The following is a 24376-nucleotide window of genomic DNA, read 5'->3' as shown; positions in this document are numbered from 1 at the left end:
AACATTCAGAGACGAATTAGTGCCTATCCTTCACAAACTCTTCCAAAAAATTGAGAAGGAAGGGACAATACCAAACACGTTTTATGAAGCCAACATTACACTAATACCAAAACTGAACAAGGACAACACAAAAAAGGAAAACTACAGGCCAATCTCCTTAATGAACACTGATGCAAAAGTCCTCAATAAAATTTTAGCTATCAGAATCCAACAATGTATCCATAAGATAATTCACCACGACCAAGTAGGATTCATTCCAGGGACACAAGGATGGTTTAACATCCGAAAATCAATCAACGTTATCCAACACATCAACAAAAAGAAATATAAAAACCATATGATATTATCAATAGATGCTGAGAAAGCTTTCGACAAAGTGCAACACCCATTCATGATAAAAGCCCTTGAAATTCTTGGGATACAAGGAACATACCTCAACATCATAAAGGCCATCTATGACAAGCCAACAGCCAGTATCATTCTCAATGGTGAAAAGCTGAAAGCAATTCCATTAAGATCTGGAACAAGACAAGGATGTCCACTCTCACCACTGCTTTTCAATATAATACTGGAAGTCCTAGCCAGGGCAATAAGACAAGAGAAAGACATCCAAGGAATCCAAATAGGAAAAGAAGAAGTCAAACTATCACTATTTGCAGACGATATGATATTATACATAGAGAACCCCAAAAACTCCACAGAAAAACTAATTCAACTCATCAATCAGTTCAGTAAAGTGGCAGGATACAAAATCAACACGCAAAAGTCAGTAGCCTTCCTATACACAAACAATAAATCTGAAGAAGAAGAAATCAAAAAAACCATCCCGTTTGTTATTGAAACAAAAAAAATCAAATATTTGGGAATAAATCTAACAAAAGAGGTAAAGGACCTATACAAAGAAAACTATAAAACACCGTTAAAAGAAATAGAAGAAGACACAAAGAAATGGAGAGACATCCCCTGCTCATGGATTGGGAGAATAAACATTATTAAAATGGCCATCCTTCCAAAAGCAATATACAGATTCAATGCTATTCCAATCAAAATCTCAATGTCATTCTTCAAAGAAATAGAACAATTATTGATGAAATTCATATGGAATCACAAAAAACCCCGAATAGCCAAAGCTCTCCTGAAAAAAAAAGAAGGGAATGAAGGCATCACACTCCCAGACTTCAAACTCTACTACAAAGCCATAATCATCAAAACTGCATGGTATTGGAACAAGAACAGACATACAGACCAATGGAATCAAATAGAAAATCCAGAAATAAACCCACAGATTTATGGTCAACTAATCTTTGACAAAGGAGCAAAGAATATGCATTGGAACAAAGAAAGTTTGTTCAATAAATGGTGCTGGGAAAACTGGGTCGCTACATGCAAAAGAATGAAGCCTGACCACTACCTCACACCATACACAAAAATCAACTCAAAATGGATTAAAGAACTAGACATAAGACCTGAAACCATAAAATATATAGAAGGAAATATAGGCGAAACACTACGTGATTTGCACATCAAAGACATCTTTACAGACACATCACCCAAAGCAGTGATAGTGAAGGCAAAGCTAAACAGCTGGGACTACATCAAATTAAAGAGCTTTTGCACAGCAAAAGAGACAATAACAAAAACAAAGAGAAACCCCACCAACTGGGAGAACATTTTTGCACCCAACACTAATGATAAAGGACTGATCACAAAAATCTGCAAAGTGCTGATAAGACTCAACAACAACAAAGAACAAAGAAAATAATCCTAGGTATTTACCCAAAGGACACAGAAACATCAATTCCAAAGAACACCTGCACCCCTATGTTTATAGCAGCACTGTTTACAATAGCTAAGCTTTGGAAACAACCCAAATGCCCAAAAATAGATGACTGGATCAAGAAGATGTGGTACATATATACCATGGAATATTACTCAGCATTCAAAAAAGATAAACACATGCAATTTGCAGCAACATGGATGGCGCTGGAAGGGATCATGCTCAGCGAAATAAGCCAAAAAGAAAAAGAAAAATACCGGATGGTCTCACTCATAGCAGGAATCTAGAAAACTTAAATAAGGGACCAGGAAAATGAATATAAGAAAGTGAAAATCAAAATCAACAAAAAACTATGAACCAGAGTCACTTTTAGGGGGGCGGGGGCGGGAGGGGAGGGATTGGGGTCAGAATGGGGTGGCTGCAATTGTATGGGGAATATAACAATAAAATTAATAAAAAAAAAAAAGAAAGTAATACCCCAAAATTATGCTATTTAAATCCTCTCATCTTCTGGTATTATCACTGAGTTAGGCCTGTGAAAGATTGTATGACTTTTAAATAAATTTCATGTCTATTGTCAAAAAAAAAAAAAAGTAATTTGATGTAGTCCCAGCTGTTTATCTTTGTCTTCACTATCACTGCTTTGGGTGATGTGTCTGTAAAGATGTCTTTGATGTGCAAATCCCGTAGTGTTTCGCCTATATTTCCTTCTATATATTTTATGGTTTCAGGTCTTATGTCGAGTTCTTTAATCCATTTTGAGTTGATTTTTGTGTATGGTGTGAGGTAGTGGTCAAGCTTCATTCTTTTGCATGTAGCGACCCAGTTTTCCCAGCACCATTTATTGAACAAACTTTCTTTGCTCCAATGCATATTCTTTGCTCCTTTGTCAAAGATTAGTTGACCATAAATCTGTGGGTTTATTTCTGGATTTTCTATTTGATTCCATTGGTCTGTATGTCTGTTCTTGTTCCGATACCATGCAGTTTTGATGATTATGGCTTTGTAGTATAGTTTGAAGTCTGGGAGTGTGATGCCTCCATTTCCTTCTTTTTTTTTTCCGGAGAGCTTTGGCTATTCGGGGTTTTTGGTGATTCCATATGAATTTCATCAATAATTGTTCTATTTCTTTGAAGAATGCCATTGAGATTTTGATTGGAATAGCATTGAATCTGTATATTGCTTTTGGAAGGATGGCCATTTTAATAATGTTTATTCTTCCAATCCATGAGCAGGGGATGTCTCTCCATTTCTTTGTGTCTTCTTCTATTTCTTTTAACGGTGTTTTATAGTTTTCTTTGTATAGGTCCTTTACCTCTTTTGTTAGATTTATTCCCAAATATTTGATTTTTTTTGTTTCAATAACAAAAGGGATAGTTTTTTTGCTTTCTTCTTCTTCAGATTTATTGTTTGTGTCTAGGAAGGCTACTGACTTTTGCGTGTTGATTTTGTATCCTGCCACTTTACTGAATTGATTGATGAGTTGAATTAGTTTTTCTGTGGAGATTTTGGGGTTCTCTATGTATATTATCATATCATCTGCAAATAGTGATAGTTTGACTTCTTCTTTTCCTATTTGGATTCCTTGGATGTCTTTCTCTTGTCTTATTGCTCTGGCTAGGACTTCCAGTATTATATTGAAAAGCAGTGGTGAGAGTGGACATCCTTGTCTTGTTCCAGATCTTAATGGAATTGCTTTCAGCTTTTCACCATTGAGAATGATACTGGCTGTTGGCTTGTCATAGATGGCCTTTATGATGTTGAGGTACGTTCCTTGTATCCCAAGAATTTCAAGGGCTTTTATCATGAATGTGTGTTGCACTTTGTCGAAAGCTTTCTCAGCATCTATTGATATTATCATATGGTTTTTATATTTCTTTTTGTTGATGTGTTGGATAACGTTGATTGATTTTCGGATGTTAAACCATCCTTGTGCCCCTGGAATGAATCCAACTTGGTCGTGGTGAATTATCTTATGGATACATTGTTGGATTCTGAAGCTAAAATTTTATTGAGGATTTTTGCATCAGTGTTCATTAGGGAGATTGGCCTATAGTTTTCCTTTTTTGTGTTGTCCTTATTCGGTTTTGGTATTAGTGTAATATTGGCTTCATAGAACGTGTTTGGTATTATCCCTTCCTTCTCAATTTTTTGGAAGAGTTTGTGAAGGATAGGCACTAATTCGTCTCTGAATGTTTGGTAGAATTCATTTGTAAATCCATCAGGTCCTGGGCTTTTGTTTTTGGGGAGGTTTTTGATTACCATTTCAATTTCGCTGCTTATAATTGGTCTGTTTAGGTGTTCTATTTCTTCTTTATCTAGCTTTGGGTGATTGTAGAGTTGTAGGAATTTGTCCATCTCCTCTAGATTGTTGAACTTGTTTCCATATAACTGTTCATAGTAGTCACTGATTATCCTTTTGATTTCTGCTGTGTCCGTTGTGATTTCTCCTCTTTCATTTATGATCCTGTGTATTTGTGCTTTCTCCCTTTTTTCCTTTGTGAGCCTGGCTAGGGGTTTGTCTATTTTATTTATTTTTTCAAAGAACCAGCTCTTGGTTTCATTGATCTTTTGGATTGTTTTTTTAGTTTCAATTTCATTTATTTCTGCTTTGGTTTTTATTATTTCTTTTCTTCTACTGGTTTTGGGGTTTTTTTGTTGTTCTTTTTCTAGATCTTTGAGCTTCGAGATTAGGTTGTTTCTTTGAGTTCTTTCTTGTTTTTTGATGTGAGCTTCTATTGCTATATATTTTCCTCTTATTACTTCTTTTGCTGCATCCCATACATTTAGGAAATGGTGTCCTCCTTGTCATTCAATTCAAAGTATTTTTTAATTTTTTCTTTGATCTCTTTGTTAGTCCAGTGGTCTTCCAGAAGTTTGGGTTTCAATCTCCATGAGGTAGGAGAGTACCTTGCCTTCTTTTTATGGTTTATTTCTAGTTTGATGCCTTCATGTTCAGAAAAGATGGTTGGTATGATTTCAATTTTGGTGTATCTGTTGATGTTTGTCTTGTGTCCCAGTATGTGATCGATCCTGGAGAATGATCCGTGTGCGCTTGAGAAAAATGTGTACTCACATTTTTTTGGGTTTAGTGTTCTATAGATGTCTGTTAAGCCCAAGCTCTCTAGATCCTTATTTAGAGCCTTAGTGTCTTTACTTATTTTTTTGTCTCGTTGATCTATCCATTGTTGATGGTGGTGTGTTGAAGTCTCCCACTATGTATGTGTTTTCTCTGATGTCTGTTTTCAAAGATGACAATAGTTGTCTGATATATTTTGGTGCTTCTTCGTTTGGTGAGTATATGTTAATGAGTGTTATTTCTTCTTGAAGTATTGTCCCCTTGATCATAATGTAGTGACTGTTGGGGTCTCTTTTTATCTTTTTGAGTTTGAAATCTGTTTTGTCTGATAAGTATAGCTGTTCCTGCTTTCTTTTTTGGTCCATTTGCTTGTAGGATTGCTTTCCATCCTTTAACTTTGAGTCTATTTTTATCTTTTGTAGCTAAATGTGTTTCCTGGAGATAGCAAAAGGTTGGGTTTTGTTTCTTAATCCAGCCTGCGACTCTGTGTCTTTTTATTGAAGAGTTTAGTCCATTCACATTTATTTTTTTTTTTTTTTTTAATTTTTTTTTTTTTTTTTTTTTTATAGAGGCATGCTTTATTTATTTGTTTGCTGGTTTGTTTGTTTGTTTTGTTTATACATGCACTGTGTACAGTCAGAAGCGCGGGAGGGTGAGAGAATTCACCAGAGCCAGAGCGGGGAGCAGAGCAGGCAGAAGGACCGAAGTACACTGCTGAGGGGAGCAGCGGGTGGCAGGAGAGGTCTGCACGCCATGTGGGACCCTCCTCTGGTGGCCGGGGAGCAGCCGCGGATCGAACCGGCGCCGCAGAGGCCGCGCGCAGTTTCGCAACCCAGCGCTCAACCGCTGCGCCACCGGGGAGGCCCTCCATTCACATTTAGAGTTAATGTTGATATGTTAGCATCTGTATTTGCCATTGTGTTTGTCTTTCCTTTGATTTCATTTATTTACTATTTTAATAACTTTTTTTTGGCCTTCTTTTGTTGTTATTCATCCCTCTGAGGTTCTGGCTTTAGGACTCCTTGTAGTATTTTTTTGGAGTGGGGTTTTAGTTGTAATGAAATTCCAGAGTTTCTGTTTGTCTGGGAAGGTCCTTTTTCTTTCTTCATAGGGGAAGGAGAGCTTTGGAGATAGAATATTCTTGGTTGGCATCTGTTTTCTTGGAGTCTGTTGACTATGTCCCTCCATATTCCCCTTGCCTGTAGTGTTTCTTCGGAGAAGTCTGATGTCAGTCTGATTGGTTTTCCTTTGAATGTTATCTATTTCTTCCCTCTTGTCAGCTTCATTATTTTTCCCTTGTCTTGGATTCTTGGGAGCTTTACTATTATGTGTCTTGCTGTATTTTTCCTTTCATCATGGAAGTTTGGTGCTCTTCTTGCTTCTTGTATATCAATTTTCAGCTCCTTCTTCACATTTCGGAAGTTCTCTTCCATTTTTTTCCTTGAATATTTTCTCTGTTCCTACATCTTTCTCCGCTCCTTCTGGGACTCCTGTAACTCTTATATTTCCTTTCCTCATGGAGTCAGATAGTTCCCGAAGTCTTTCTTCGGTCTTTTTCCTTCATACTTCTCTTTCCTTTTCTGTTTTAGTTCTTTTTATTTCTGTGTCTTCAAGAGTACTTGTTCATTCTTCCATTTCATCTATTCTGCTTTCATTGCTTTTCCCAGAGTTCTTTAGCACCTCCAATAATTCTTTGATCTCCTGCATTTCTTTTACATCCCTCTTTAGGGACTCAATTTCATTTTTCTGATTGTTAATTATTTTTTCCTTATCATTGTTTTCCTTTATGACTTCTGTCAGTTTTTTAATCAAGGCAATTTTAAATTCTCATTCTGGAGGGTTCAGAAGTTCTTCCAAGTTACTGTCGTTGCAATCTGGTAGGTGGTTTTCTTTTTGTGGTGTGCTTCTTTCTGAGGAGTTTCTGGGTTGCATGTGGTTTTTCTACTCCCTACTGCCTGTTTTCTAATTTGCCGTATTCCTTGGGACACTGTGTTGCTGGTACTGGCCGGCATCTTGGGCAAACTTCCCAACTCACCTCTGGCTCCTCCGGGAGGCTTTTGCCAGTTTCAAGCAGTATTTACTGAAGAAGGTCCCTGTTCTAAAATGCCGATGTGGGGACGCACTCCCCTGTGCACCCGGTCTGCCCTGGCGGTGGGTGCCATTCTCCTCTGGGCTCGGACTGTAGGCCAGAAGGGGCTTGGCGTGGGCTGCAGAACTATCTTTAAGTGCTAGTTCTGTCAAGGTTTACAGGACGATCTTGGCCAAGTAGTTTAATCTCTCTACACTTCAGTATACCATCTATAAGTGGAGGGGTAATAATATTGGGTACCCACATAGTAGAGTTCAAAAGATGAAATGAGGTTCAGCTCATGAAGTGGTTTGAGATGACACTCTAGAGCTGGATTTCTAAGAAGCAATCCTGTTCAATAGCTTGGAGTACTGCTGAAGTCTGGAAGATCTACGTTATTGGGGAAGCACTATAATCAGTTGTTCAAAGAATCAACTCATGGGACACTTAGACTCCAACCTTTATTTCACACATCAGTTATCAAATTTTACAGAGAATCTACTCTTAAACACACATATTTAAGTCCAAGTATCATGTTATTATGAATTCCATGTCACTGATGTCTGGGAATTTAGAGTCCAGTGTAGAGGGAACTCTTACAGAGTTAGGCCATGTGTCTCGCAGCCATTTTAGGCCAGGCCAGTTTTACTGTCAGTTCTTGTAGAGGAGAAGAAAATTTGGAGTCTTTGGTAGAGTTTGCAGAGCTTTCATGATGAGACAGGGGACCATACACACAGTCAGGCAGACAGATCAAGGGAGAGACTTCAGCACTAAGAGAGGCAGAACAGCAACTCCACTCACTAGCCCCTTTTACACACTAGGTGCCCACAGTCACACACCAAGACATTGTTGCCAATGTACAGCCCTTGGTTATTTGCTAGATGTCTGAATGGTGAGAAACAGAGCATTTCAGATATGGGATGTGAGTTGTGTGAAAGGTGAAAAATAGCCTGATTCACTCATTTTCCTTAAATTCCACCTCATCAGGATTTTTCCACTGTACAATATATGTCATTCTTCTGTCAGTTCCCTTGATGAGGAGTGGAGGACACTGTACTCATAACCTGCAAAAGAAATAGGAACTGTAACAGAGTGCAGCTCAGCCCAGGCCACATGTTTTCAGGTGTGTCCACAGGAAAAGTACAGCTTTTTCCAAATTTGCAAGACAATCACTGGTCAATAATGTGTCATCAACATGATGGAACAAGTGCACCAAGGATGGCCTCTCCCACCGGACCAAGTCAGCTGCCACCAACCTGTGGCACAGAGTAGGGCTGTGCAGGTGACCCCAAGGAAACTCAGTGAATGTCCACTGGCCTAGACTCTCTGGTGCTGGGACAATGGAAAAGAAATTAGCTAGAGGATCTACGAAGTGCTATGTGCCCAGCTCAAGATTCAGACAGCCCATCAATTCAGCCATTGAAGACATCGTCGCAAGCAAGGGTGGAACCACTTTCTTCAACTCAGGAATGTTGGTATACGCAAAGAGCCATCAGGCTTCTTCACTAGCCACTCAGGCGAATTATAGAGTCTGTGGGCAGCACACACAATGCCCCTATCTCCAACTCTGCCATTGTGCCTGTAATCTCTCGGTGGCCACCTGGCAACCGATACTGTTTAGGTTGGTTACTACCTCGGGGCTGGCAGTTGTGTGGGTGACACTAGCATGCTGGTGCAACACTGCCTTCTGCCCATGTATCCTAAGGCAAAATTCTCCAGCTGTGGTTTCCAGCCACAAGACGTACAGTACATCCACCCACAGCATGTCTCCGAGATTGGCAACACATACACTTTATACTCCTTTGGGGATAATAGCCCAATACCCAGGAATCACCTCACTGATTCACCTTGACACACCCGCCTCCATAGCCATCAGGTGTAACAAGCAGATGTCTGAAACTTCTCTGGGTTCCCACATAACAAGAGTATACATGCCCCCATGTCTTTGCATATTGGTTGGGGACCAGTGAACAGCAAGCTCCATATGTGGCCTCTGGTTCCCACCCAAACATATGGGTGTGTCACTTGACCATTATCCTATCAAAAGCACACGGGGCGTCCTCCCAGGCTGGGGTTGGCAGCAAATAATCCTCCAAACACAGGGCATGTGCCCGGGCTCTGGAGTCCCCAGCTTTTCCCTTCACTGTAGCCTGTCTCCTTATGGCAGTGAACTGCTGGCCCTCTCACACATGTATCCATAACTCTAACAAGTATGCATTGGGTCATGTATGTATCTTGGCATGACCTAAACCTGCTCTTGTAGCTCCTTGTATTTGTTATGGCTATTTTCCTTTTGAAAGGTATAATGAGAAAATACAAGCTCACAAAATGACTCAAGAAATCAGAATTTGTGATTCATGTATGATGTTAAGTCTATAGTCTCTCAATAAATTATGCCAATGAAATAAAACAGAGTACTATGAGTGTTTCCCTTTCCCCCTAAATTATGAGTTGTAGATTATTTTTAAACACACTGATATAATTTATATATCAATATCCCAATTCAATGTTTCAATTAGTTTTGTTAAAAATAATACTCTAATTTACCTCTTGTTTATTTGATGTGCCCATTTGGTTGTAGTGCCCACGGCAATGAAAATACATGCAGAGCAAGGGAATAAGGCAAATATCCTCAATATGTATTTTTCAAATGTAGAAGCACACATTTTGTGCTTCCCCTTAGTTTGTGTCATTTTGTTAGATGTGCATTGTTGTCAGCTTTCCTCATTCTAGACAATAGCCTTTAGAAATGGTGAGGGCATCACTTCAGGACTTAGGTGTATTGTAAAGTATAAGTCAGTATATGAAGACTATCGAGAGGCATGAAAGCCAATTATGACCCACAAAATGTTAAAGTCACAATCCAAGAGACAATTTTGTCTTCTCACTCAACTTCTTGAATGCATTCTTTACCTCCTTGTTCCTCAGGCTGTAGACTATGGGGTTCAACATGGGGATGACCATAGTATAAAACACAGACGCCATTTTGTCTTTGTCCATGGAATGGCTGGAGCTGGGCTGTAAGTACATAAAGATGATTGGCCCAAAGAAGATGGTGATGGCAGTGAGGTGAGAAGCGCAGGTGGACAGAGCCTTCTGATAGCCTGCAGTTGTGCGCATCCCATAGATTGCGATAAAAATGAACATGTAGGATACAAAGATAATTGAAAGAGGGCAACATACAACGAAGATGTCTACATAAACAAGAACCATTTCAGCAACATGCTTATCAGAGCAAGAGAGAGACATGACTGCTGGAACATCACAGAAAAAGTGATGGACCTTATTTTTGCTGCAGAATGTGAGACTGAATATTTCCCCAACATGGATGATGCCATTGAGGAAACCACCAGCGTAGCAGACTATAGCAAGACCTACACACACACTTGTGGGCATGATGGTGGTGTAATGCAGGGGTTTGCACACAGCTGCATAGCGGTCATAGGCCATTGCAGCCAAGAGGAAAAGTTCCCCAGTGGTAAAGGCTGCAAAAATGAACATCTGAGCAGCACATGTGTTGTAGGAGATGACCAGGTCTCCTATGAACAACCCAGCTATGACCGTAGGGGTGACAGCTGTAGAGTAACAGAGGTCTATCAGAGACAGGTTACTGAGGAAGAAGTACATGGGCTTGTGGAGACGGGAGTCCAACAGAATCAACAGGATCATCCCCAGATTCCCAAAGACATTTACAGAATATATAAGAGTGAAGACCATTACAAGTGGGATGTGTAGTTTTGTGGATTTGGTCAGTCCTAAGAGGATGAACTGTGTCACTTCTGTGGTGTTCTCCATCGAGGATGTTTAGAAATCAGATAACTTACAGCAATAAGATATAAAGGAACAGACAGTTAGATGCCAAAATTACAACGAAGCATAAATGCTTACATGCCAGGATTATTATTTCATAACAGCAAGAGTATGTGTCTCCAGACTCTCTGAACCTAAAATGTGACCATCAGTGCATAATTTCATGTATAAATATCTAGAAATCTAACTTGATGAATAAGGAATCATCATGGGTTACCTCCCCAGTGTTTCATTCTTAAACTGAGACTTGAAATTTTAGCGAAAATATCTCACTGTGCAATTCTGGAATTTACAATGAGAGCTCAGCTTCCCTTAGACAAGCTTCAGACACTACAGCTGTGTTCACTGATTCTCTCAACAATTTATGAAGTTGGGTAGTCATTATTTTTCTTACATAGCCAGGCACAAGAGAATGAGTCATTTATTCATGGTTCCACATATAGTCATTGGGAAGCCAAATTTTGTTCCTGGGTGGAGTGTTTCCGAAGTCTCACACTCTTTCCTACATTTTAATTAATTAGATTAAACTCGTATGAACAACCCAGCCATGACTATAGGGGTGACAGCTGTAGCGTGACAGAATTCCATCAGAGACAGGTTACTGAGTAGAAGTACATGGGCGTTGGGAGATGAGAGTCCAAAAGAATCAACAGGATCATCCGCAGTTACCCAATGACATTTATGGCATATGTAAGAGTGAAGACCATTACAAGTGGGACTCTGAGGTTTGTGACTTTGGTCAGTCCTAGGAGGATGAACTCGGTCACTTCTGTGGTGTTCACCATGGGGGTTGTTTAGAAATCAGATGTCCTAAAGGAAGAACAAATAAAGAAATAGAGAGTTAACTGTGGATACATTTAGGAAACCTAATGTTTATATACCTCGGTCATTGTTTCATTACAGCAAGGGTGTGTATCTCAAACTTTCCGAAGCTAATATGTGAACTTCAATACAAAATTTCATGTATAAATTTTCTAGAATTCTAAACTGGCGAATAGGGAATCACTGTGGATCACTTCACCTGTTTAATTCTATAATATGTTTAAATTGAGACTTGAGAGTTCATTATTTCCTAAGTCTGATCCTCTTTCCTGCATTTCAATTAAATTAGACAAAACTCTTTTACAATTACTCATCATGTCCACTGCTCAAAACTCTGTGTTTGGGGATCCACAGTGAAGTAACTAAGACTTCTATGCACAGGACATGGTGTGCTGCCTGGTGTAGGGAGGGCATGTGCGTGTCAGCAGTGGAGAGCCTCTGAGGGAGGACTCAGCACTGGGCTGGAACTTGTGTTCATGAAACAGTTGCTTATCAGCCCCCCATTTACTACCTGGAATAATGACACTAGCCTAAGCCCTCCAACATAGTTTTATCTGTCTATGAAAAGAAGATAGAAATGAGACCTAACTCAGGGTACTACTGTGAGTATTAAGTGAGATGATGTGTAAACATGACTAAAATATCGAGTGTGTAGCCTAAGGGTTGAGCCAGAAAGTATTATTAACCTGAAGGATGGCCTCTGTGTTGCTTCGGGAAACACATTGGGCGTCAGGCATGAGTGAGCTTTGAAGTCCTGCAGCCTCCCTCTTTAATCTGCCTCCTCTCACACTCCAGGGGTTCCAGATGTTCAACACCTTCCAGAACTCTCTGTCCCCTGCACCACTGGTGCTTTTCCCTGTTATGTAGTTCTTTTCTTAATTTATTCCTTGAAATCCATGTTTTAATCATATCTAAGTCCCCTTTTTTTTCTTAACTGAACTGCCATTATTTTACATCCTTGTTCATTTTTTTCCCACAATAGAGCATCCCTGCTCAGGTGTGGTCCCGGTGGTTCTGGAACCACAGGATGATCATGATCCTCCACCATAGTCCATTGTGCTTCACCCCCATCTCTCCCCTTGAATTCCTCCATCACTCCCGGATGCTGAGATCTATGGTCAGTTTCCATGCCTTGGAGTCTCCTTTCTTACACTCATTCTGTTTTCATCACTGTCTCCCATATTTGAATCTCAGAGATGGAGGATGAAAGTGCAGTTTGTGGCTTGCCTTTAGCCTTACACAGTTTTTTAAGCAAAATACTATGTTGTTGAATATTTTATTGTAGGGCCAGTATTTTAATTTATCTAATTTGACTCAGCTGCCTTTGAAAGGGCAGCTCAGATGCTGTCTGCGATTCCCTAGCCTCTGCCCTGGCGACTTCACATCAGATGCCTTGCCCAAAGTGTGTTGCCTTTGCAAAATTACACAAGCCCTGTTAACACATACATGTGCAATAGGCAATGCAAAGAGCTTTGTACATATAAGTGTGTGTAGTCTGGGTGTTATGGATCACGTTCTCATTTTAGTTCCACCATCAGAGACTGAAAATTTGTTTAACTTTGTCGTGTCTACAATCACACAGCTTGAAGAAGATTCAAGTTTCAGAGTTATTTTGACCAAATCAAAAGTTCAATGTTTCATTACATCACTGTCAACATGTTTGGATAAGACAGAAACAGTAAGGATGCCATTCTGCAGAAAATGTTGAAATAAATTTGGATTTTGCTATTTCACTTTGATTCCTTTTGCAGCCTCAACAAGTCATTTTACTATCCAGGTTTTATTTCTTTTTATCACCAATGCTGATTTGTATGGATTAGATGAAATTTTGTCTAATCACAGCATCACATTCCCCCCACTCAACTCACCCTTTGTAGGGAGCAGTGTGGTCCATAGCATCATATAACTTTGTGTTAGTGGAAGTTTTGTTTTCTATTCTTTTTTTTTTAATGTGGGCAGCCTCGCAACCCAGGCTCAACCTCTGAGCCATTTTGACATTCTCCAGTTTGACCTCAGATTTCAAGGATATTGTTGAAAATATCTATGTGTGTGTGCAACAAATCACAGTAGCTGCCCCACAACATTTGCATGAATTACAGCTTTCGTTAAAGGCATATTGAATATAGAATCTTACCTTTCGCTGGAAAGCAAAGGACAGTCAATCCTGAAGAGTGTAATAATAATCCAGCCAGGGAATAACACACAGACTGTGTTGGAGAAGCTCTGTGCAGTAGTGGCACAGGTTCTAAGGTCTCTAGAGCAGGGAAGGATGGAGGAAAAATCATTAACATGGGTTCAAGTCCTGAATTTACCATGTGTTCTCTTGTGGTTTTGGAAGGGTCTCTGCCTCCCCTTATTGATAAAATAGCCGTCATAGCATTGCCTCTTTCCTGCAGGCCACAGGAATGTATTTGCAAGTCACAAACCAATCTCCTTAAAACACCTTAAACATTTAGGGGTTTTCATTTCATGTCTTCACTATCATTTTTACCTTGTCGTGTTTCCTTGGCCATGGCTTCAAGTTCATAGGAAATCCAGAGATCCGAGGAAGGTCTGCATGTGCAAACCATCAGCATTCAGATGAACACATGATATCCAAAGGGGCTGGACCAAAGTTTGGCCATTGTAAACAAGGCTACCAGAGTCACCGCGGGTCTGTGGACTGGGACTTAGAGTGGATTATAAAGACATGAAGTTCTCAGGGGATGTCCCCTATGTGGGCATTTCAGACTCCTCACTGTACTTTCATAATGATGCAATAATCAAGCTGCCTGTGGAAACCACATCACATATTTTTATGGTGTACAGATGTGTTTGCATTGTTCTTCCAGATTATTTTCTTTTTTTAGTTAATCAGTTGCAGAGATTAGTATTCTCATGTCTTAATATATTTCCAATGGTTATGGTCCCTCAGCTTCTTTGGAGTCAGTGCTGCCATAATTACTGACCTGCTTATTTCATATAATTTTGCCTTTGTAAGAATGTCCTTCACTAGAGTCTTAGAATCCCAGGCATATGAATCTGGCATTTTTCACTTAAAGATAATTCAGCTTAAGTCCATGCACATTGTCACCTGTATCTATAGTGGAATTTTATTTTATTTTTTTAAATTTTATTTTTATATTCCCCATACAATTGCAACCCCCCTTATTTTGACCCCAATCGCTCCTTTTCCCACCCCCCACCCCCATAGTGTGTCTCTGGTTCATAACTGTTTGTGTATTTTGATTTTTTCTTTTATAGTTATTCTTTTCCTGGTCCCTTATTTAAGTTTTCTAGATTTCTGCTATGAGTGAGACCGTCCGGTATTTTTATTTTTCTTTCTGGCTAATTTCGCTGAGCATGATCCCTTCTAGCGCCATCCATGTTGCTGCAAATTGCATGTGTTTATTTTTTTTTTGAATGCTGAGTAATATTCCATGGTGTATATGGACCACATCTTCTTGATCCAGTCATCTATTTTTGGGCATTTGGTTGTTTCAAAAGCTTAGCTATTGTATATAGGGCTGCTATTAACATAGGGGTGCAGGTGTTCTTTGGAATTAATGTTTCTGTGTCCTTTGGGTAAATACCTAGGAGGGGAATTGCTGGATCATATGAAAGCTCTATCTTTAGTAGGTTGAGGTTCTTCACACAGCTTTCCATAGTGGTTGGACCAGTTTGCACTCCTACCAGCAATCTAGGAGAGTTCCTTTTTCTCCACAACCTCACCAATATTTATTGTTGCTAGTTTTTTTAATATGTACCATTCTCACTGGTGTGAGATGGTATCTCATTGTAGTTTTGATTTGCATTTCCCTGACTGCAAGTGATATTGAACTTTTTTTCATATGTCTGGTGGCCATTTGTATTTCTTCTTTGGAGAAGTTTCTTTTTAGCTCTTCTGCCCTTTTTTTTGACTGGATTATTTTCTTTGTTTCTGTTGGGTCTCGTCAGCTGTTTGTAGGTATTGGAACCAGAACATACACACAGACCAATGGAACCGAAAAGAAAACCCAGAAATAAACCCACAGGTTTATGGTCAACTAATGTTTGACAAAGGAGCAAGGAATATGCGCTGGAGCAAAGAATGTTTGTTCAATGAATAGTGCTGGGAAAACTGGGTCACTACATGCAAAAGAATGAAACGTGACTACTACCTCACACCATGCACAAAAACCAACTCAAATTGGATTAGAGAGGTAGACATAAGACCTGAAACCATAAAATACGTAGAAGGAAATACAGGCGAAATACTACATGACATGCACCTCAAAGACATCTTTACAGACACACCACCCAAAGCAGTGATAGTGAAGGCAAAGATAAACAGCTGGGACTACGTCAAATTAAAGAGCTTCTGCACAGCAAAAGTGACAGCAACCAAAACAAAGAGAAACCCCACTGATTGGAAAAATTTTTGTACACAATGCTAATGATAAAGGACTGATTATAGTGGAATTTTAAATTGTAAAGTAGTAGTCCTTGTTGTGAATGTTATGTTTACATTTTCTTCTTACCTCTGTTGAGAACCTTTCATATTGTTTCTAGTCTGGTGATTATAAACAAAGCTAATATAAAAGCCTGGCTAAAATTTTTGTGCAAACAAAGGTTTTTATTTCATTTGGGTTAATATCAGGGAGTTGTTTTTGAAACTGTGGTAAATAAACCTAAATTCAAAACCGTGTCTCAAAACATTACATTCCCAACAGCAAACATATTCTAATGTAAACCTCACATCTTTGCAGCACTAGGTTCTTTATTTAAAAAAAATAACTGTTAATGAAAACTTTTTTCTTACGTCATTGTAGTCACCATAGTTCTCCCACCACCATATTACTCATGAACCATCACCACCATTCCTTGTTTTTACCCCTCTCCTCTGCTGTTCTGAATGCTCTCTTTTCCTCTCCTTTGTTGTATGCCTCATCTATGGTCAGCTTGCTAATTTTGACTTTTTCTTGACTTTTTTTGATTTCTCGGTATACCACATATAAGTAATATCATCTGATATTTATCTTTGTCCTTCTGACTTATTTCAGCTAGCATAATCCCTTCCAGCTCCATTCATGTTGCCACAGATGGCATCAGTTTTTCTTTTTTGATTGCTGAGTAATATTCTATTGTGTAAATACTTCACAGCTTTTAGTTGCATTTATCTTTTTGAGGCATTTGGGTTTCTTTTATATGTTGGTTGCAGTAAATAGTACAACATGAGATACTTTCCATGTTAAAATTTAATTTCATTTATACTTTATTTTCATTTCTAATCTTTGTGGAAGATGTCTTATTGAGTACCTTTAAAAATGTGTTTTATCATTCAATTTGCATTACCACTATAATCATGGTTAGAAAATGTTTTCCTTTTCACAAAAACCCATAGATCCAATCTTTCCCCTGAGTGGTCTCTAAACTTATACTCCCAAACTGAAGAATCACAGCTTCCACCTGCAGGCATGTGCGGTGGTTACTAGTTTGCTCTATGTAAAAGTTGCCTTGGCATCAATTGTTTAAATAATGCATTCATCTAACTTCAGCATCTCATGTGTGAGAGGGAGATAATTGCATCAGGCATTCTCCTAGGATAATTGCATAGGGATCCTCCTAGACATCCTCCTAGGATAAGATTTGCAGGTCCCATACAGACAGACCAGAGAAAGTATCTAACATACATCAGGTGTTCTGAAATGTTCAATAGTACTTTTAGTAAACATTATTGCAGTTTGGGTTATAAAATAGTGGTGTTTAAATATTACATCTGCTTCCCTACATGTGCCTGCCCTTTTTGGGTACAATGTGTCATGTTTCAGTTGTAGAGCATGAACTTAGAAAGAATTGGCATGTGTCATTCTGGGTGCGATGAAGCAGACCCATTACTGTCCATTATCCCTCCCCCACTACAGGGATTGAAGAGGCTTCATGTGTTGACAGTGCAGCTGTCGATGGGAAGCCTCATAGCCTTGGATGAGCACCCAGAGGGTGCTCTTGGCCAGTCTCCAGGGTGATGGGCACGGGGAAGAGTCTGTGAAAAGGAATCAGCAGGGGCTGAATAAACTTTCTCACACATGTCAGGTCAGTTCCTGGATTCTGTAAATATTGCATGAGTCAGAACCTACTTTGTACATTTTTTGGTAGAAATCAATTTGTACTTTGCATATGTAATTAGAGTAAGAGTACTACAATGAGGTATTTACCTGGAGTATTTGGTGAGCCCAGATGTAATAATCAGTGTCCTTTAAAAAGAAAGGCATCAAAAAGCAATTAGTATGTTTCAAGGGTCCATCTCTTTATAGATCTCTGAAACATCAAGCAAATACCCTATGAAAGAAATTTGCTAGAACTCTGGAAAATACTTCAAAGGCTTATGAGTGAATGTTGAGTGAAGAACATGGTGAGGCAATTGTGGAGTTCAGAGAAATACCTGTCACACTACTCAGGATCACAGATAAAATTGGAGATTCAGAGACTTCATCTTACAACAAAGTCTTTTTTCTAGAAAACTTATGAAGCAAAGTGCTACAGCTCACAACAAGACTAAGAAAAACTATCTTAAACATAGGGTACTTTAAATTTATTTAGATCTATTAAGATTCTTTTCAACGTTATTCAAAAATTTCAGAGTACAATTCAGTCATATCTTTGGTTAATTTTATCTCTCAATGGTTTATTTACTCTTTAGATTTATTGTGAATGCAGTTGCTTCCTGAATTTCTTTGTCAGTGTTCATTGCTTGAGAATAGAACATCTGAATTTTGCATGCCGATCTTGTCCCTGTAACTTCACTAAATTCTTCAGGATAGTCGTATTTCTTATTGAGGTAACAATGTTTCACAACACTGTGGATGACTCATTCCCACCAAGAGTGCATGAGGTCCCTTTTCTTCCAAACCTTCATCATCACATGTTGCAGGACTTTATGAGATGGACCATTCTCACAGGGGTGAGCTGATGTCTCAAGGAAGTTTTGGTCTGTGCTTCCCTAATGGTAAGATATGATGAGCACTTTTTAATGCACTGCTTGGCCATGCATATTTTTATTTATTTATTTTTAAAGATTTTATTTATTTATTTATACAAGAACTGGAGTACAGATCAGAGGCACAGGAGGGTGGGAGAATTCACCAGAAACAGAGCAGGGAGCAGTACAGGCAGATGGACTGAACACTGCTGAGGGGAGCATTGGGCGAGGCAGGAGAGGTTTGTTGCACCTTGTGGGTTTCTCCTTGTATGTTTTTAGAGTATCTATTTAGCTCTTTTTTAAAATCATTTCAGCATCTTTAATTTTCTAGATGAATGTTTAATATTACTATTATTTTTTGCTGTGACATATAACACTGTGTTGAGGTTTACTACACTATAAGATTTAGGGGGATAGGTTCATACCTCTTTACATGTATGTTAGCACAGCACATGCACTAACAACACCCTAGGCAGACTTATCCCTTTTATGAAGGTATTCAAGTGTGGTTGTCACAATTGTGAGCTGTGTTGTTGTGGAGAACTATCTTTCAGTGCTAGTTCTGTCAAGGTTTACAGGACAATCGTAGCCAAGTAGTTTAATCTCTCTACACTTCACTATACCACCTATAAGTGGAGGGGTAATAATATTGTGTACCCTCATAGAAGAGTTCAAAAATTGAAATGAGATTCTGCTCATGAAGTGGTTAGAGATGACACTCTTGAGCTGGATTTCTAAGAAGCCATCCTGTTCAATAGCTGGGAGTGCTATTGAAGTCTGACAGATCTAAGTTATAGGGGAAACACTATAATCAGTCGTTCAAAGAATCAGCACATGGCACCATTAGACTCCAACCTTTATTTCATGCATCAGTTGTCAAATTTTACTGAGAATCTACTCTTCAACACACATATTTTAGTCCAAGGATCATGTTATAATGAACACCATGTCACTGATAGACATCTGGGAATGTAGAGTCTAGTGCAGAGGGAGCAATTACAGAGTTAGGCCATGTGTCTCGCAGCCATTTTAGGCCAGGCTAGTTTTATTGTCAGTTCATGTAGAGGAGAAGAAAATTTGGAGCCTTGGGTAGTTTGCAGAGCTTTCATCATGAGACAGGAGACCATACACACAGTCAGTCAGACAGATCAAGGAAGAGACTTCAGCACTAAGAGAGGCAGAACAACAGCTCCATTCACTAGCCCCTTTTACACGCTAGGTGCCCACAGTCACACACCAAGACATTGTTGTCAATGTACGGTTCTTGGTTGTTTGCTGGATATCTGAATGGTGAGAGACAGAGCATTCCAGGGATGTGTGTTGTGTGGAAGGTGAAAAATGGCCTGATTTATTCATTTTCCTTAAATTCCACCTCATCAAGTTTTTTTCACCATACAATATTGTGTCATTCTGCAAGTCTCTTGACGAGGAGCGGAGGACCCAGTACTCATAACCTGCAGAAGAAATACCAACTGTAATAGATGCTGCTCAGCCCAGGCCACACGTTTTCAGGTGTGTCCACGGGAGAGGTACAGCTTTTTCCAAATCTGCAAGACAGTCTCTGGTCAATGAGGTGTCATCAACATGATGGAACAAGCACATCAAGGATGGCCTCTCCCACCGGGCCAAGTCAGCTGCCACCATCCCGTGGCACAGTGTAGGACTTTTCAGGTGATCCCAAGGAATCTCAGTGAATGTCCACTGTGGACTTCCCAAGTGAAGGCAAAGTGGCCTAGACTCTCTGGTGCTGGAGTAATGGAAAAGATATCATTAGCTAGAGAAACTACAAAGTGTTATGTGCCCAGCTCGTGACTCAGACAGCCCATCAATTCAGCCATTGAAGACATTGCCACATGCAAGGGTAGCACCACTTTCTTCTCCTTGGTAATGTACCGTTATATGCCAAGAGCTGTCAGGTCTCTTCACCAGCCACTCAGTTGAATTATCGAGGTTGTGGGCAGCACACACAATGCCCCTTTCTCCAACTCTGTCATTTTGCCTGTAATCTCTCTGTGGCCACCTGGCAACCGATACTGTTTAGTATTGGTCACTCACCTCTGGACTGGCAGTTGTGTGGGTGGACACTCGCATGCATGTGCAACAGTTCCTTCTGCCCACGTATCCCAAGGCAAAATTCTCCAGCTGTGGTTTCCAGTCACAAGCCGTATAATACATCCTCCCACAGCATGTCCGAGATTGGCAACACATACACTTTAAACTCCTTTGGGGATAATCACCCAATCCCCAGGAATCACCTCACTGCTGTCACCTTGACACTCCGGCCTCCATAGCCATCAGGTGTAACAAGCAGATGTCTGAAACTTCTCTGGGTTCCTGTATAACAGAGTACACTCACCCCCATATCTACTAAGTCCAAAACCGTTTGCATATTGGTTGGGAACCAGTGGACAGCAAGCTCCTCATGTGGCCTCCGGTCCCCACCCAACACTGTGGTGTGTCCCTTGGCCCTTATCCTATCCAAAGCACACAGGGCCTCCTCCAGGCTGGGGTTGGCAGCAAATAATCCTCCAGGCACAGGTCATGTGCCTGGGTCCTGAAGTCCCCAGCTTTTCACTTCACTGTAGCCTGTCTCCTTATGGAGTGAGCTGCTGGTCCTCCTATACTTGTATCCATAACTCTAACAAGTATGCATTGGGTCATATATGTATCTTGGCATGACCTACACCGGCTCTCAGTAGATCCACTCACATTTGGATGGGTAACTTTAAGACCTTACTGACCTTAAGAGGCTTGCTTGTCTTTTTTGAGACCCTTTTTGGTTGCTTAATAGTTACCTGTATTCCTTTCCGGAGTGTTGGCTCTCAACTTCACCCAACCTGGCTACCTGGTGATACATCATTCACCTGACATCCCACTAGGGGCTGTTGATACAGGGCAATGAGGGGCACTAAAATGGCCCAGGACAGTGCACCTGAGCATTTCAGTTATGGGCTGTCTGTATTGTGGAAGGCGAAAAACCTCATGATTTTCTCACTTTCTTACAAATATCAATCCATGAAGACGGCTCTTGCAGACAACATCTGGGATAGAATGTCATTGAAGCAGCACCTTCACAGTCCCCATTGAGGAGCCAGCAAGGACAAAATCGCAAGGACTTAATCATGCTTGGAGTTGTGAGGAAATTTTGAAAAAAATCATTGTGAATGAACTGTGTAACAAACAGGAGGAGTGAAAAGATACAATGAAACTTTACTAAATTAAGTTTTATAAGCAAGGTTAACCATCGAAGCACTTGTAGACTTTAAACATATTGTTAGTGTTTCACTGCATTTTTTCAATGTGTGCAAATTAGGAGTCATCTAGGAAGAAATTGAAAATACTTGTACTTTTCTTCCTTGTATTTGTTGTGGCTACTTTCCTTTTGAAAGGTATAATGAGAAAATATAAGCTCACAAAATGACTCAAGAAATCAGAATTTGTGATTCATGCATGATATTAAGTCTATAGTCTCTCAGTAAATTATGCCAATGAAATTAACACAGAGTACAATGAGTGTATCCCTTTCTACCTAAATTAGGAGTCCCAGATTATTTTTCAATTAAACACAAGTGATATAATTTATATATCAATATCCCAATTCAATAGTTCAATCAGTTCTGTTAAAAATAATACTCTCATTTATCTCCTGCTAATTTGATGTGCCCTTTTGGTTGTAGTGCCCATGGCAGAGAAAATACATGCAGAACAAGGGAATAAGGCAAATATCCTCAATATGTATTTTTCAAGTGTAGAAACACACATTTTGTGCTTCCCCTTAGTTTGTGCCATTCTGTTAGACGTGCATTGTTGTCAATTTTCCTCATTCTAGACAAAAGCCTTTAGAAATGGTGAGGGTGTCACTTCAGGACTTAGGTGTATTGTAAATTATAAGTCAGTACATGAAGATGATGGAGAGGCATGAAAGCTAATTATGCCCCACACAATGTTAAAGTCAAAATCCAAGAGACAATTTTGTCTTCTCACCCAACTTCTTGAATGCATTCTTGACCTCCTTGTTCCTCAGGCTGTAGACTATGGGGTTCAGCATGGGGATTACCATGGTATAAAACACAGACGACATTTTGTCTTTGTCCATGGAATGGCTGGAGCTGGGCTGTAAGTACATAAAGATGATCGGCCCAAAGAAGATGGTGATAGCAGTGAGGTGAGAAGCACAGGTGGACAGAGCCTTCTGATAGCCTGCAGTAGAGGGCATCCTATAGATTGCGATAAAAATGAACATGTAGGATACAAAGATAACTAAAAGAGGAGAACATACAACGAAAATGTCTACATAAACAAGAACCATCTCAGCAACATGCTTATCAGAGCAAGAGAGAGACATGACTGGTGGAATATCACAGAAGAAGTGATGGACCTTATTGTTGCTGCAGAACGTGAGACTGAATGTTTCCCCAACATGGATGCAGGCATTCAGGAAACCACTAGCGAAGCAGAATGTAGCAAGAGCTACACACACACTAGTGGGCATGATGGTGGTGTAATGCAGGGGTTTGCACACAGCTGCATAGCGGTCATAGGCCATTGCAGCCAAGAGGAAAAGTTCCCCAGAGGCAAAGGCTGCAAAAATGAACATCTGAGCAGCACATGCATTGTAGGAGATGACCACGTCTCCTATGAACAACCCAGCTATGACCGTTGGAGTGACAGCTGTAGAGTAACAGAAGTCCATCAGAGACAGGTTACTGAGGAAGAAGTACATGGGCTTGTGGAGGCGAGAGTCCAACAAAATCAACAGGATCATCCCCAGGTTCCCGATGGCATTTACAGAATATATAAGAATGAAGATCATTACAAGTGGAATGCGTAGTTTTGTGGATTCAGTCAGTCCTAGGAGGATGAACTGGGTCACTTCTGTGGTGTTCTCCATGGAAGCTGTTTAGAAATCAGATATAAAGGAACAGAGAGTAAGTTGTCAAAATTGCAATGAAACTTAAATGCTTACATGCCAGGTCATTATATCATAATAGCAAGAGTATGTGTCTCCAGACTCTCTGTACCTAAAACATGACCATCAATGCATAATTTCATGTATAAATATCTAGTATTCTAACTTGATGAAGAAGGATTTGCCATGGATCACCTCACCAGTTTTTCATTCTTAAACTGAGACATTGAATTTTAGTGAAAAAGTCTCACTGTGAATTCTGGAATTTACAATGAGATCTCAGCTTTGCTTAGACAAACTTTGGACTCTATAGCTGTGTTCACTGGTTCCTCTCAACCTTTTCTCAGGCTGGGTAGTCATTATTTTCCTTACATAGCCAGGCACAAGAGAATGAGTCATTTATTCATGGTTCCACATATAGTCATTGGGAAGCCAAATTTTGTTCCTGGGTAGAGTGTATCCCAAGTCTGGTGCTCTTTCCTAAATTTGAATTAATTAGATTAAATTCCTATGAACAACCCAAGCATGACTGTAGGGATGACAGCTGTAGAGTGACAGAACTTCATCAGAGACAGGTTACTGAGTAGAAGTACATGGGCGTTTGGAGATGAGAGTCCAAAAGAATCAACAGGATCATCCACAGTTACCCGATGACATTTATGACATATGTAAGAGTGAAGACCATTACAAGTGGGACTCTGAGATTTGTGACTTTGGTCAGTCCTAGGAGGATGAACTCGGTCACTTCTGTGGTGTTCACCATGGGGGTTGTTCAGAAATCAGATGTCCTAAAGCAAGAACAAATAAAGGAATAGAGAGTTAACTGTGGATACATTTAGGAAATCTAATATTAATATACCTCATTATTTGTTTCATTATAGCAAGGGTGTGTATCTCAAACTTTCCGAACCTAATATGTGAACTTCAATACAGAATTTCATGTATAAATTTTCTAGAATTCCAGGCTGGTGAAT

At 39.8% G+C, this 24376-nt stretch overlaps 2 protein-coding genes across 2 annotated transcripts; both read right to left on the bottom strand.

Annotated features, from left to right (window-relative positions):
* Window positions 1-9780: 9780 nt before the first annotated feature.
* LOC311171107 (olfactory receptor 5B3-like) lies at window positions 9781-10719 on the bottom strand (the record flags this gene model as incomplete). Its single annotated transcript, XM_084233716.1, has 1 exon — window positions 9781-10719. The coding sequence occupies one exon, from the start codon at window positions 10717-10719 to the stop codon at window positions 9781-9783; it is 939 nt and encodes a 312-aa protein (XP_084089842.1).
* An 11726-nt stretch (window positions 10720-22445) lies between these two features.
* On the bottom strand, window positions 22446-23384 carry LOC311171127 (olfactory receptor 5B3-like; the record flags this gene model as incomplete). Its single annotated transcript, XM_084233758.1, has 1 exon — window positions 22446-23384. One exon carries the CDS (start codon window positions 23382-23384, stop codon window positions 22446-22448), a length of 939 nt encoding a protein of 312 aa, XP_084089884.1.
* Between the last annotated feature and the right edge of the window lie 992 nt (window positions 23385-24376).

This window comes from Talpa europaea (assembly GCF_964194135.1).
Source record: "Talpa europaea genome assembly, chromosome: 1".
NCBI classification, from domain to species: domain Eukaryota; kingdom Metazoa; phylum Chordata; class Mammalia; order Eulipotyphla; family Talpidae; genus Talpa; species Talpa europaea.
The sequence above is the reverse complement of the archived record's forward strand: the minus strand, read 5'-3'. Positions and strand labels throughout refer to the sequence as shown.